This window comes from Mesoplodon bidens (genome assembly GCF_964165515.1).
Source record: "Mesoplodon bidens genome assembly, chromosome: 1".
Classification (NCBI taxonomy): Eukaryota; Metazoa; Chordata; class Mammalia; order Artiodactyla; family Ziphiidae; genus Mesoplodon; species Mesoplodon bidens.
Window position 1 is genome coordinate 113,226,459 of NC_138176.1, and position 13,299 is coordinate 113,239,757.

Genomic DNA, 13,299 nt, shown 5'->3' on the forward strand with positions numbered 1-13,299 from the left:
CCCACGTCCCGCTCCGGGGCGGACACCCGACAAGTGCGAGCGGGATCCACGTCTGCCGGCCGCGGGGACGGCGAGAGCGCCGAGGGGCCGGGCGGCGGCAGAGCCCCCCCACCGGTCGGGGCCCTCCACCGCGGCTGAGGGGCACTAAAGCGCCGAGTGTGCGGCCGCCAGGGTGGGGGGCGACTCGGACTCGGCAACTGCGGCGGGGAGGGGGGCGGCGCGAGTTCCTCGGAGGCCGAGGCCCCGAATTGGGGCGCCGAGGGACACCATCCCAACGATCTTCCCCGGCTCCCCGGCCGGGCCCAGTGACTCCCCGCGAAGACCCCCTTACGAGACAGCGAAAGCCCCAGAAAATGCCCCTACCTTCCTCAGAGGCAAGCTCCGACCCTGGCACGTCCAGAGTCCCCTCCCCTGCTCCCCCCCAAAACCAGCAGGCCCGGGGGAGAGATGGGGGAAGAAGGGCGGCGGGTCCAGCGGTGGCTGAGGCTGAAGCTCCGGCTCCTCCTCCTCCCGCGGCGGCGACTGGTACCTTTGTTTGGCGGCCGCTCGGGCTCCCTCGCTGGGGGGAGGGGGGACGACGAAAAATCCCTCCTGGACTGGAGGTCCGGGCCCCCAGTCGCGCTGCCCTGCAGAGGACGGCGGCGACAGACCCTCTGCGACCCCCTCCGGGCAAAGGTCCAGGCGGTGGCCGTGGCGGCTGCAAGCTTAAGCGAAAGAGTCTCCCTCCGCTCCGGCGCCTAAGCTCCTCACTCCGGACTCGACTGACGGGCAAACATCGCTTTCCCCCCACCCCAAGTGCCCCCCCTTCCCTCCTTTCTCCCCTCCCCTAGACTTTTTTTCCCCTCCCCTACCTCTTTCCCGGATGGCCTCTTAGACGACCTCGGATTGGTTAGACTTCTTTAGAACCCGCCCATACACTGTTCCTATTGGTCCCCGCGATACAAACAACGACGCCATTTTCCCACCAGTTCTATGGAAACAGAAAGTTACGCCTCAAAGCTCCCCGGGAAATGTAGTCCAGCCTCTGGGGCCAATGCGCGAGGCCTTGCCCCTGAGAACTGCAAGACCCGCAACGCCCCGCGCCTACGTGAGACAGGGAAGGGGGGGAGGGAAAGGGGGCGGGGCGACAAAGCAAAGGGGAGGCGGCAACGACGCCTGCGCAGTGTGAGCGGGATGGCGCATTTTCTTGCACCGAGCAATGCGGTGTCGCTGGCGGGTGAGGAGGGCGGAGAGTGCTATCGTGAAGTGAGGGGAGGGATTCATGTAGGCATCCGGGGGAGCCTTGTTCTGAACTATAAGGTGGGAAGTTGATGCTGCGTACTGCTACTCCCGGACCCCCGGCGTGAAAGTTGTGATATCATCCTCGAACCGTGAGTGGCTGTGGTGGCGCCTGGGGGGAACCCGGATGGGGAGTGAGGGTGGGGGAGGTTGGGAGGCGGAGCTGAGAGGAAAGAAAGAAAGGAGGGTGAGGACCCGGATGCTGAACCGGATTGTGTCTGAATTTTCCATCCTCTCGCTGGAGAAGGGGAGGAGCGGTAGGGGACCCCGCGGAGCGGAAGGGGGCCTCTGGTCGGCGAGGAAGCAGGAACCTCACCGACCCTGCGGGCTCTGCTAGACGGAGTCGGCGTTGGAAGCCCTTCTGCCAAGCCTCTGTGGAAAATATGCCTCGAAGTTATTTAAATTCCCTCCATGCACCTCTCCAGCAATTGACTTCACACCCATCCATCGTCTCCCGGAGTTGAAGTGGAAGGATGTACTCCGCGCTTCACAGCGTCGCTTACACTTTGTCGATTTAGCAATTCTGAAAACAGACCCATCCCTTTTTTAAAAATTACTTTGCACGATATTTTCACTTTTCTGTGCGTGTGCCCGGATTTCGTCCTCTAACGCATTGGAAGGTACTCGCCTTACGTCCCTTCGTTCATATCGTCTTTCCCACATTTGAACGCCACCGCCTGGTGTGGTCCCTGCCTTCGTGAACCTGAGCCTAGTGAGACAGGCAGGATGGCCACACAAGTCAGTGTGATATTGCAACAGGTGTGAGTGCCACGAAGGAGAGTTTCGTGGTGATAAGAGAATTGGAAATAGGGAGTTTGCCTTAGGGAGGTGAGGGAAGGCTTTCCCGGGGGAGTGAGGATCGAGCCGAGAGTGGAAGGGTTAGCGGGAGTTAACTACGGAAAGAACATTCCAGAGAGAAAGAACATCACGTTGGAAAGCCTTCTTCCAGGAGGGAGCTTTTTAAACCATGAGGAGCGGCTGGGCCGGGGGGTGGTGGGGGGGCGCGGGGATTGGCTGTCCGAACCTGATACCCTATGTGAGGGAGTTTTGTTTTTATGTAAGAGCCATGGGATAACTTCGGAGGGTTGCCAATCAGAAGGGAGATAGGACCAGATTTTAATTTCGAAAAGGTCACTGGCTGAAGAGTAGAGGACCAGGGGGATATTGCTTCAGTAGGCTACACGGAGGAGAGAATCTGATTTTGTGTTAATTAATATTCATCATGTGTTGTTTGAACAAATGTAAAGCAGTTTCCCAGTTTTGAAAATGAGTAGTTTCACACTCTCACAGAGGCATCCTGTGGTGGTTCGTTCTAAAACTAGATTAGACACAACATTGTAAATCAACTATACTTCGGTAAAATAGTTTAAAAATTAATGACTTTTTAAAAAGTAAATTAGTAGAGTTCATGTAACACATTAATGCCTCTTTATATTCGGGTCCAGTATGTGATAGCTGAAATTTCTAGGTGTGATAAATTGGAGTCTTTTGGGTTAAAAAAGAAGAAGAGAAGAAGAGCCAAATCAGAGTATATGCCACGGTAATGTAGAAACCCTCAGACTCTTTTAGAAGACAGGAAACTTTCGTTTTCGGTACCTAGCAAAATTGAGGCTTCTGTGTTTTCCCACTGTTGAGAATACTTGCATGCAAACATTCTCTGGGGAAGGAACATTAATTGATTTATTTGTTAAGTGAGTATTCTTAAACTTACCGGAGTGAGCAAAGGAAAGAATGATTTTTTAAAGTTCATAACTAATATTTTCAGTCGAACAAAAAACATCAACCAGCTAAGCCCTAAGAATTGAAACAGATTAGCGCTGAAAATCTGTCTAGCGGCGTATTGTTGTTACTGATACAGAGACAAAAGAGAATTATTGAAAGTTGGTCTTACTGATTTTTAAGTTAAGTCATATGTGTTCTGGAGGCTGTGAAAAAGATAAACATAATTTTCTCAACCTAGTTGGGAAGAGATGGCTACTAACTGGCTTAAATAGAATAGTATATGAGATGCTTTTTTAAAATTCTACTTTTAATTCTGTTCAATAATCTTTTAACCTAAGTGATTATTCTTCCTGCGCATCATCTTTTCTTTCTTTAATCTCTTAAGAATAAGATAATCTGTGTCAAACTTTAAACAGTATAGGTAATAGGTTACTAAACTGGTATTTGGATTATTTCAAAATATTTTCTGAGCTTTTTTCCCTTGCAACATACTTAACATTAATTGTTGGTCAAGGCAGATGTAGAAGTTTCCTATATGAAAGGTTTCTCTTAGGATTCATATTGCTGAAAGGATTTCCTTTGGGAAGTGCCGATTTTTTATTATTGTTTCACCTACATACTCAAGAGTAGACTACAGAAAATACACTTTTCAATCTTTTAGGCTCATGATCCTAGAGACCAAATCATTGTCCTAAGAAGCAAAAGAAAGTAGACAAAGGTGAGAAACCTTCTAAAGTGTGCCAGTTAGAAATGAAAACTCTCTCCCATCCCCCCAAAAAGAGAAAAAACAACAGAAATGAAGACTCCTCATAGGAGGACAAACAAAAATAGCAATAGATATTTACAAAGAAATAGTAGAGATTCAATAGTAAAGGGGGATTCTAGGAAAACTGAGTGATGTTCTAGGAAATATTGAAGTAAATATAAAATTCAAAATAGTAAGTCACTACAGGGGAATATTTTTAATAATATAATTGCACTCAAGTAAATGCATGTCTTAATCAGAATGTCTAAAATGGATTGATTGTGAAGAAAATGCAGAATAGGATTTTCTGCTTTTATTTTAAATACACAGTTGACCCTGAACAACATGAGTGGGAACTGCTGGGCTCCACTTATACCTGGATTTTTTTTTAATAAATACATACTACAGTATTACATGATTTGCACTTGGTTGAATCTGTGGCTGCAGAAGATTTTCAGTTGTGTGTGTGTGTGCGGAGGGGGGGTGTTGGTGCCCCTAACCCCACTGTTGTTTAAGGGTCAAATGTATAAAACATACTCATTTATTTATTTTTTTTTATTTTATTTTTTGCGGTACGCGGGCCTCTCACTGTCGTGACCTCTCCCTTTGCGGAGCACAGGCTCCGGACGCGCAGGCCCAGCGGCCATGGCTCACGGGCCCAGCTGCTCCGTGGCATGTGGGATCCTCCCGGACCGGGGCACGAACCCATGTCCCCTGCGTCGGCAGGTGGACTCTCAACCACTGTGCCACCAGGGAAGCCCCAAAACATACTCATTTTAATGCTCTTAGAAAAACAAGTATGTTTATTAATTTATGTGTTTATTATGTGTTTATTAATTTGTTATGTGTTTATTAATTTGTGTGTTTATTAATTTATATGTTTATTAATTTATAAATAAGTATGTTTATTAATTTATTTAACTTAATTCAGTTAAGTATAGAAGTATCTAATTCTGTTGTTTTCTTTTGATGTTGATGTCAACAATTTAAGCATTTTGTGGTTGATAAAATAGGACAGGCTTTTAATGTAAGTTTTATAACTAAGGAAACCACTTAAAATCCAGGTGAACACCTTGACCAATATAATCACTTAAAAGAGACTTTGATATAATTTACATATCATATAGTTTACCCATTCAAAGTATTCAACTCAGTGTGTTTTGTTATATTCACAAGGTTGGGCAACCAGCACCACAATCTAATTCTGGAACATTTTGATCCCCCCAAAAAGAAACCCCCATTAGCAGTCACTCTCTCTTCCCCCCACCCCAGCCCTATGCAATCATTAGTCTACTTTCTGTCTCTATAGATTTGCCTGTTCTGAACATTTCATATAAATGGAATCATATAATATGTGACCTTTTGTGACCATCTTCCTTCACTTAGCATAATGTTTTCAAGATTACATAGGTGTAGAATTTTCATTTAAAACCAAACTGAAAGTTTACCTTTACTAAAACACCTTGAAATACAAATACAAATTCCTTTGCACTTTGATACTCAGGTAATTTAGTTAACTGCATCATCTTTATGTTTCTCCTTTTTTACAGATCAGCTTTGAAATTAAAAAGCAATGGAGAAGACTCAAGAAACAGCCCAAAGAATTCTTCTAGAACCTTACAAGTACTTACTTCAGTTACCAGGTAACAGTTTAGTTATAGTACATATAGGGTCATCTATATAAAGTAAGGGCCATTTAAATATTAGCATACAGAAAAGGTTAGAATTGCCAGCTCTTGAGAGTTTCTGTTTTCTATTTTGTAAGAAGATACATATGAGGAAAATAATAATAAACTTTTACAACTTTTTGTTCTTAAAAGGGACGTTTTTGAGGCACCCCTTTAAAAATATCCAATTTTATAACAACTAAAAAAAAAAAAACACTTAAAACATTTGAGTATCATTAGAAGTTTTATTCTTTATGGATGCCACACATTCCTATTCCCTACTCTTTAGATATTAGGGGATGTTCTGCCAATTTGTGAAACAAGAAACTTCACTTAACTTCCCTGTTCAGGTTTTCCATTATCACATACACTGCATTTCTTATACTACTAGTTCCTTTAAGAGACAAATAGTAAAGCATCCAAAGCACATTACTTGGAAGCATAGCCCACATTATTCCTATATAAAGATGAGTCACTTGAACATGGCTTCCTAAAGAAATACCTGCCTAATCATATGTAAGTGCTTGTTTTATTTTGCTCTTTTTTTTTTTTTTAAGCTTTTCTGGGAAATGATAGTAGCAAGGAAAAACTCATGGATGTGATAAGTGTGGCTTCTTGTAATAAAACTTCATGTATAGGGCCTCCCTGGTGGCGCAGTGGTTGAGAGTTCGCCTGCCGATGCAGGGGACGCGGGTTCGTGCCCCGGTCTGGGAGGATCCCACATGCCGCCGAGCAGCTGGGCCCGTGAGCCATGGCCGCTGAGCCTGCGCGTCTGGAGCCTGTGCTCCGCAACGGGAGAGGCCACAACAGTGAGAGGCCCGTGTAACGCAAAAAAAAAAAAAAAAAACTTCATGTATAAACCAATTACTAAAAGGTGATAAGTTGGGACTTCCCTGGCAGTCCGGTGGTAAGGACTCTGCACTTTCACTGCTGAGGGCCCGGGTTCAATCCCTGGTCAGGGAACTAAGATTCCACAAGCTGCGCAGCATGGCCCAAAAAAAAAAAAAGTAAGGTGATAAGTTGACAACTATAGAAACCCACTTAGCCCATAGTGTGGCTCAACTGTAGTGATGATCTCAACTCAATCACAAAAAGTTTTTCATTTCTGTTCTAAAGTGCACACTTTTCTTGATGAGCACTCCTCAATGGCATTTCTATTCTTCATGAGTCTGGGGAGGATAAGTGCTGTTGTCTGAGCCAGAAGAGTGGTAGCTCCCTACCTCCACCTTGGAAACCATCATGATTAGTGTCATTTCTATTCTGGCAGACCCTCATGGAGACATACTTGTTAATGTCAGTGCTTCAAAAGAATGGAGGAGAGACAAGCGGAGAATGCAAGGGAAAAGTTGCCTACTGTTTAAGAAAAAGCCAAGAGACTGCTTTTGAGTGACATTTATTCAGCAGCCAGTAACTTTACTTATTTTAGAGTCTCACATTGAGAAAGGTAGCACTATTTCTCCTGTACTCTTCCCACCTATTGCTGGACTTATTTTGTTACACGCTGGCAAACACTGGTTGGAACTGGGCTACCATAAAACATGCTAGTTACCAGTGATGACAAGTGTCCAACTAGCACCACCCAGCGTCTCTGCTCCACTACTGTGCAGAACAAGGACTGCCTATAGTTACATTTTAACAGTAATGCTTACCTGTGTAATGAACTACTTCTGTAACTTTTTTTTTAATCCTCATTATTTGGAAGTAATGTTTTAGGCCATTAGATAACATATTTAAGACTCTCATTAGGTATCCCATCTTTTTATTTTTCAAATTAAATATACTCTTGCACCCATGATACAATAGAACCTCAAAAGAGTTTTCTAAAGAAAGAGGAAACTGTTATGCATAAAGTATTTTTCACAGAGAGCTTCAAAGTTACCAAAGTGACTTAAAGATGGGCCAGGCCATTTTTTTTTTTTTAATTTATTTATTTATGGCTGTTTTGGGTCTTCTGTACGAGGGCTTTCTCTAGTTGCAGAGAGCGGGGGCCACTCTTCATCAGGCCATTTTTTCTATTGTAAAGTTACTCTTGCTGAAAAGAGGTTATAATAATTAATAATTGTTGATATTAGGATATTCTGAAATTAGTGAAGTAGAATGACTTTTATTTATGTTTCTTTATTTACCCTAGTATAGAAGTGTAGGTCCCCAGGCCTTTGCAGTGGGAGGTGGAGGGTGGGTTTTGAAATGGAGGAAGAAGAGGGCCTGCAGAAAGGGAGCCAGTAACGTTAAAGTCTTAACGAGGAAACAGTAATTACTGTAATATTAAAACAAAACCTGAGGGAACTTCCCTGGCAGCGCAGTGGTTAAGAATCCGCCTGCCAATGCAGGGGACACGGGTTCGAGCCCTGGTCCAGGAAGATCCCACATGCCGCGGAGCAACTAAGTCCGTGTGCCACAACTACTGAGCCTGCGCTCTAGAGCCCATGAGCCACAACTACTGAAGTCCTTGCACCTAGAGCCTGTGCTGCGCAACAAGGGAAGCCACGGCAGTGAGAAGCCCACGCGCCGCAACGAATAGTATAGCCCCTGCTCACTGCAACTAGAGAAAGACCATGAAGCATGAAGACCCAACACAGCCATAAATAAATACATAGATACATACATACATACCTGAGTACCTGTAAGTTAAGCCATTTATTGTACTGTTTTCTAAATACATTCTGAAGTGAAGGGGGAAATGTGCCTGCACATTGATTCTCTGTTCTTCATCTTCTTTTTTTAAGGTGATAGGGTTACTTTGCACAGTTGTGCCTTCTCAGTATAGCCCAGATTGACCTTTGTCAAACTGGAAAGTAAATCAGAAGGATAAAGGATATAATTGCTACTCAGACCACATTCTAAGTGTTAGTAGACAGAGAATACTGCTTCCAGAGCCCTAAGAGATCCTTCCCTTTTAGACTTCTTACAGAAAGTGAAATTTGTTCCATTTGGGTATGTGATGAGGGTGTGTGTATTCATTTGTTTGGCTGATTGGTGCAGAGAAAACACAGATAGGACTCCAAAATACTGTTCTTGTTCACTGAAACTTTATGTAACTATTTTCCTGAAACCTAATCTGAAATTAGGGCGTTACTGTGCATTCGCTTTAGCAGGAAGCTCATAGAAAGAACATTTTTATTAAATGAACTGGTTGTGGTTTTTATCTACCATTCCTTTATATTTGGGCTAAAACGACTTCTAATGGTGACTACTACCCAAAGACCTCTCTTGAGCTTTCTGTGTAAGAAAAAGATAATATTGAAAAACTAATGGCCCTAGTCAAAATAAAGAGATTAACTTTTGACTAAATTCAGGATGTTAAAAGGGGATACTTCAGGGAGTGGTAATTCACTTTTTGATAGGAAAGAAGCAGAGCTGTCCAGTCTCTAAAATCTTAATATAAACGAATGGTAGATAATTTTAAGAGGTAATTCTATAAGGTAATTCAATAGCAAAGTACATTTACTTAAAAATACCTATAGTTGGGCTTCCCTGGTGGCGCAGTGGTTGAGAGTACGCCTGCCGATGCAGGGGACACAGGTTCGTGCCCCAGTCCGGGAAGATCCCACATGCCGCGGAGCAGCTGGGCCTGTGAGCCATGGCTGCTGAGCCTGTGCGTCCAGAGCCTGTGCTCTGCAACAGGAGAGGCCATAGCAGTGAGAGGCCCGCAAACCACAAAAAAAAAAGTAAAATATTCCTTTCAGTTACATTGTATATTGGACTAGTAAGTTAGAAAAAAGAAAAAGGAGCTATCCAAAACCATCCATTTGATGTTAGAGGAAAGTATAGTAAAAAGGAAAACTAAAAGGAAAACAAAAACAAAAAAATACCTATAGTTATATATGGAATGGATAAACAACGAGGTCCTACTGTATAGCACAGAAAACCATATTCAGTATCCTGTGATAAACCATAATGGAAAAGAATATTTTAAAAGAGAATGTATATATATGTATAACTGAATCACTTCGCTGTACAGCAGAAATTAACACAACATTGAAAATCAACTACATGTCAATAAAAAAAAAAACCTATAGCCTCTGAAGTGAATGGTGCTAATTAACTGCCACTAACTAGACTGGCTCCCTTTTCAAAAAAAGGAATGAATTAGATCATAAGTCCCTAAAAGCACATTCCATATTACTCAGCCATAAAAAGAAACAAAATTGAGTTATTTGTAGTGAGGTGGATGGACCTAGAGTCTGTCATACAGAATGAAGCAAGTCAGAAAGAGGAAAACAAATGCCGTATGCTAACACATATATATGGACTCTTAAAAAAAAATGGTTCTGAAGAACCTAGGAGCAGGACAGGAATAAAGGACACGGGGAGGGGGAAGGGTAAGATGGGAAGAAGTGAAAGAGTGGCATGGACATATATACACTACCTAATGTAAAATAGATAGCTAGTGGGAAGCAGCCGCATAGCACAGGGAGACATAGCGCAGGGTGATCAGCTCGGTGCTTTGTGACCACATAGAGGGGTGGGATAAGGGAGGGTGGGAGGGAGACGCTAGAGGGAGGGAATATGGGGATATACGTATGCATATAGCTGATTCACTTTGTTATACAGCAGAAAGTAATACAACATTGTAAAGCAATAAAGATGTTTAAAAAAAAAAAAGCACATTCCATTCCCAAACTGTTGATATAAGTTAAGATGAAAGGAGTGAGCTTACTGATGGGTCCCTGGAGTCCTAGAACTCTCTTTTGCTTGCCCTCATTTTAAAAGGTTGTGCGTGTTAGGGTATGAGTTTTGGTGGAGGGAGGTAGTAGGGCCCAGCAGTGGAAGACAAGCTCTACAGTAGATAATGGATTGGTGGGGCTGAATTTGTCAAGTTTTATTAGTTTCACAGGAAGTTTCTGAATGTGTTTCTTGTAATTAAAAACATTAATTTATTGCCGAATTTTATTCTTTAAATGCAGGTAAACAAGTGAGAACCAAACTTTCACAGGCGTTTAATCATTGGCTAAAAGTTCCAGAAGACAAGCTACAGGTATTTAGGCAATTCTAACCTTATTCTTTTTTTTTTTTTTTTTTTTTTTTTTCTTTTTGCGGTACGCGGGCCTCTCACTGTTGTGGCCTCTCCCGTTGCGGAGCACAGGCTCCGGACGCGCAGGCTCAGCGGCCATGGCTCACGGGCCCAGCCTCCGCGGCATGTGGGATTTTCCCGGACTGGGGCACGAACCCGTGTCCCCTGCATCGGCAGGCGGACTCTCAACCACTGCGCCACCAGGGAAGCCCTAACCTTATTCTTAATCTCCAAGAAATTAATAGGTATCATGTAAAAATACTCCTAGCTCTTAATTCAGTTTAATGATCATACAATATCTTACATTGAGGTTGCTAGATAATAACTAGTTGTAAAAACTAAGGCACCTGACACTGATTATCTGTTAATATACATTAAGTATTTATAAGCTCTTGAATAATTCAAATAAAATGAAAATTTTCAATTGTATTTCTTGTTAGATTATCATTGAAGTGACGGAAATGTTGCATAATGCCAGTTTACTCATCGATGACATTGAAGACAACTCAAAACTCCGTCGTGGCTTTCCAGTGGCACACAGCATCTATGGAATTCCATCTGTCATCAATTCTGCCAATTATGTATATTTTCTTGGCCTAGAGAAAGTCTTAACCCTTGATCACCCAGATGCAGTAAAGCTTTTTACCCGCCAGCTTTTAGAACTCCATCAGGGACAAGGCCTGGATATCTACTGGAGGGATAATTACACTTGTCCCACTGAAGAGGAATATAAAGCAATGGTGCTGCAGAAGACAGGTGGACTGTTTGGATTAGCAGTAGGTCTCATGCAGTTGTTCTCTGATTACAAAGAAGATTTAAAGCCACTACTGAATACACTTGGGCTCTTTTTCCAAATTAGGGATGATTATGCTAATCTGCACTCCAAAGAATATAGTGAAAACAAAAGCTTTTGTGAAGATTTAACAGAGGGAAAGTTCTCATTCCCTACTATTCATGCTATTTGGTCGAGGCCTGAAAGCACCCAGGTGCAGAATATCTTGCGCCAGAGAACCGAAAATGTAGATGTTAAAAAATACTGTGTACATTATCTTGAGAATGTAGGTTCTTTTGAATACACTCGGAATACTCTTAAAGAGCTTGAATCTAAAGCCTATAAACAAATCGATGCATGTGGTGGGAACCCTGAGCTAGTAGCTCTAGTAAAACACTTAAGTAAAATGTTCAAAGAAGAGAATGAATAATATTAAGCCATTCTTGATTAGGCCTGATAGCTTAGTTGACTTTTTTTTTTTTTTTTGTCTTTAAGCCTATTACCTTTTTTAAAATTTGGACCAATCTGTTAGTCTCCAAAAACTGAGTGATCGTGGTGATGTGAGTGAGGCTGTTTCAATATTGAATCCCTGTGTACAGATAATCATAGTACCAAGTTGAAGGAATCAAAAGGAGCCACATTTAAATGAGTCTAATTTGAATGTCAGAATGTGCTGTGTTGGGATGTTGTGGCCAACTCTGCCATGCGTGTTCTGTTGATTGTGTCAATAAAGAAGACTTCAGCTCCAGGAATTTTTATCCACATACTTCCTAACTGTACTATATGGGCAGTTCACAATTCATCTACCCCATTTCCAAGCCACTGACTACTTGGGACCAGTTTCTATAGCTAGCTGGCCCGAAGACCACAGGAACTGCTCTTTCTTCCTAAATGTCGTTGCTTAGAATAGCTCATTCTCCTCCCTGGAAACTCCCTTAGTAAAGTCTTCCATGAGAAAGCTGACAGTGACAAGCAGTAAGCATTCTGGGCCTCTTTTCCTTTCTCCCAACCCAGCAAATTCTGCTGTTTATTTAACCAAGGAGTCTCCACTGAATGAAATTTACACACTAGCCCAAATTCTTTTTTCTTCTTATGTAACTTGTGCCTCAAAACTAATTAGTATCTGGGTACAGCAGTATCTTTCCATTTGTGGCGGGGCGGGGGGGAAGGTACATGGAAAAAGTATTTTAGGAAGGAGCCTTTAAACCTTTTTATGCTGTCTTATCATTAGTAGTAAAAATCATGCAAGAGCTGTTTGCTCACAAGTACAAAAGCTGGGGGAACTGTCCTTTTCCTTCCCACCCGCATTGCATCCTTAACCCCGCTATAGGCAGTTAGTGCTTGAATGGAAAAGGAAGTAGGCATCTTTAATCTATGATTAAAGGAAAGAAAAGTGTTAACCTGCGAGCTAGTGCCTGACGGAAAATTAGCCAAAGGCTACACTATCAGGCACAGTTAGCTTAATAGTGCCTTAACCCTGACTATCCCTTTTGTTTCATTTTAAGCCCTCAGCCCCTAGAGCTATCTTACGGCACGAGAGGGATGAAAAAAGAGACCGTGATTTCTGTATGAGAAGCGTCACTGACATCCCAGAATGAAAGTTTGTACTTCTCAGTAGCATTACATTTTGCTTGATTGGTTGTACAGTGTGTTATCTTAGATAAAACCACCGTATTTTTGTATGAGAAATTCCCACCAAAGCACTCAGCCTAAATCTTTTTTAAAAAGTTGGGTATTGCCTTTACTTTGAGAATAATTTGAATCTTCCTTTTTAATTGATCCAAGGAAACCTTCTGAAAATCATACATATTTGTGTTATACTATGGATATTTGAACTTTGCTTTTATGAACCTATAACAAACTTGATATTAAAAAAGATCTAATGCTAACTATATAGACAGAAATGAAGTTATTTACCTATAAGTATAATGATTGCTTAAGTAGATTATTTCTTAGCTAATCAAATTAATTTTGGCCTGGTGCTACTCATGATTCTTTTCTCATTTATTTTTTTTTATTTTTTTAATTTATTTTTGGCTGTGTTGGGTCTTTGTTGCTGCACGTGGGCTTCAGTAGTTGTGGCACGTGGGCTCAGTAGTTG

General features: G+C 42.4%; 2 protein-coding genes across 10 annotated transcripts in view; one reads left to right on the forward strand and one right to left on the reverse strand.

The window, feature by feature from the left end:
- Positions 1 to 780, reverse strand: part of ARID4B (AT-rich interaction domain 4B) — a 139,204-nt gene extending 138,424 nt beyond the window's left edge. For 5 of the 6 annotated variants that reach the window (XM_081241095.1, XM_081241094.1, XM_081241092.1 and 2 more), the window contains exon 1: positions 364 to 780. The gene's annotated coding sequence lies outside the window, so the exon portion shown is untranslated. The remainder of the gene's footprint in view (positions 1 to 363) is intronic. The other variant, XM_081241093.1, reaches the window with a different exon arrangement.
- A 411-nt stretch (positions 781 to 1,191) lies between these two features.
- On the forward strand, positions 1,192 to 11,950 carry GGPS1 (geranylgeranyl diphosphate synthase 1). 4 transcript variants are annotated; one of them, XM_081241225.1, is made up of 4 exons: positions 1,192 to 1,216; positions 5,296 to 5,388; positions 10,320 to 10,390; positions 10,867 to 11,950. In XM_081241225.1, exons 2-4 carry the CDS (start codon positions 5,319 to 5,321, stop codon positions 11,626 to 11,628), a joined length of 903 nt encoding a protein of 300 aa, XP_081097351.1. In that variant the 5' UTR covers positions 1,192 to 1,216; positions 5,296 to 5,318; the 3' UTR covers positions 11,629 to 11,950. The 4 variants fall into 4 exon arrangements, with proteins under 4 accessions (XP_081097351.1, XP_081097348.1, XP_081097349.1 ...); XM_081241222.1 differs by lacking the exon at positions 1,192 to 1,216 and adding an exon at positions 1,223 to 1,370; XM_081241223.1 differs by lacking the exon at positions 1,192 to 1,216 and adding an exon at positions 1,480 to 1,898.
- Positions 11,951 to 13,299: the final 1,349 nt, after the last annotated feature.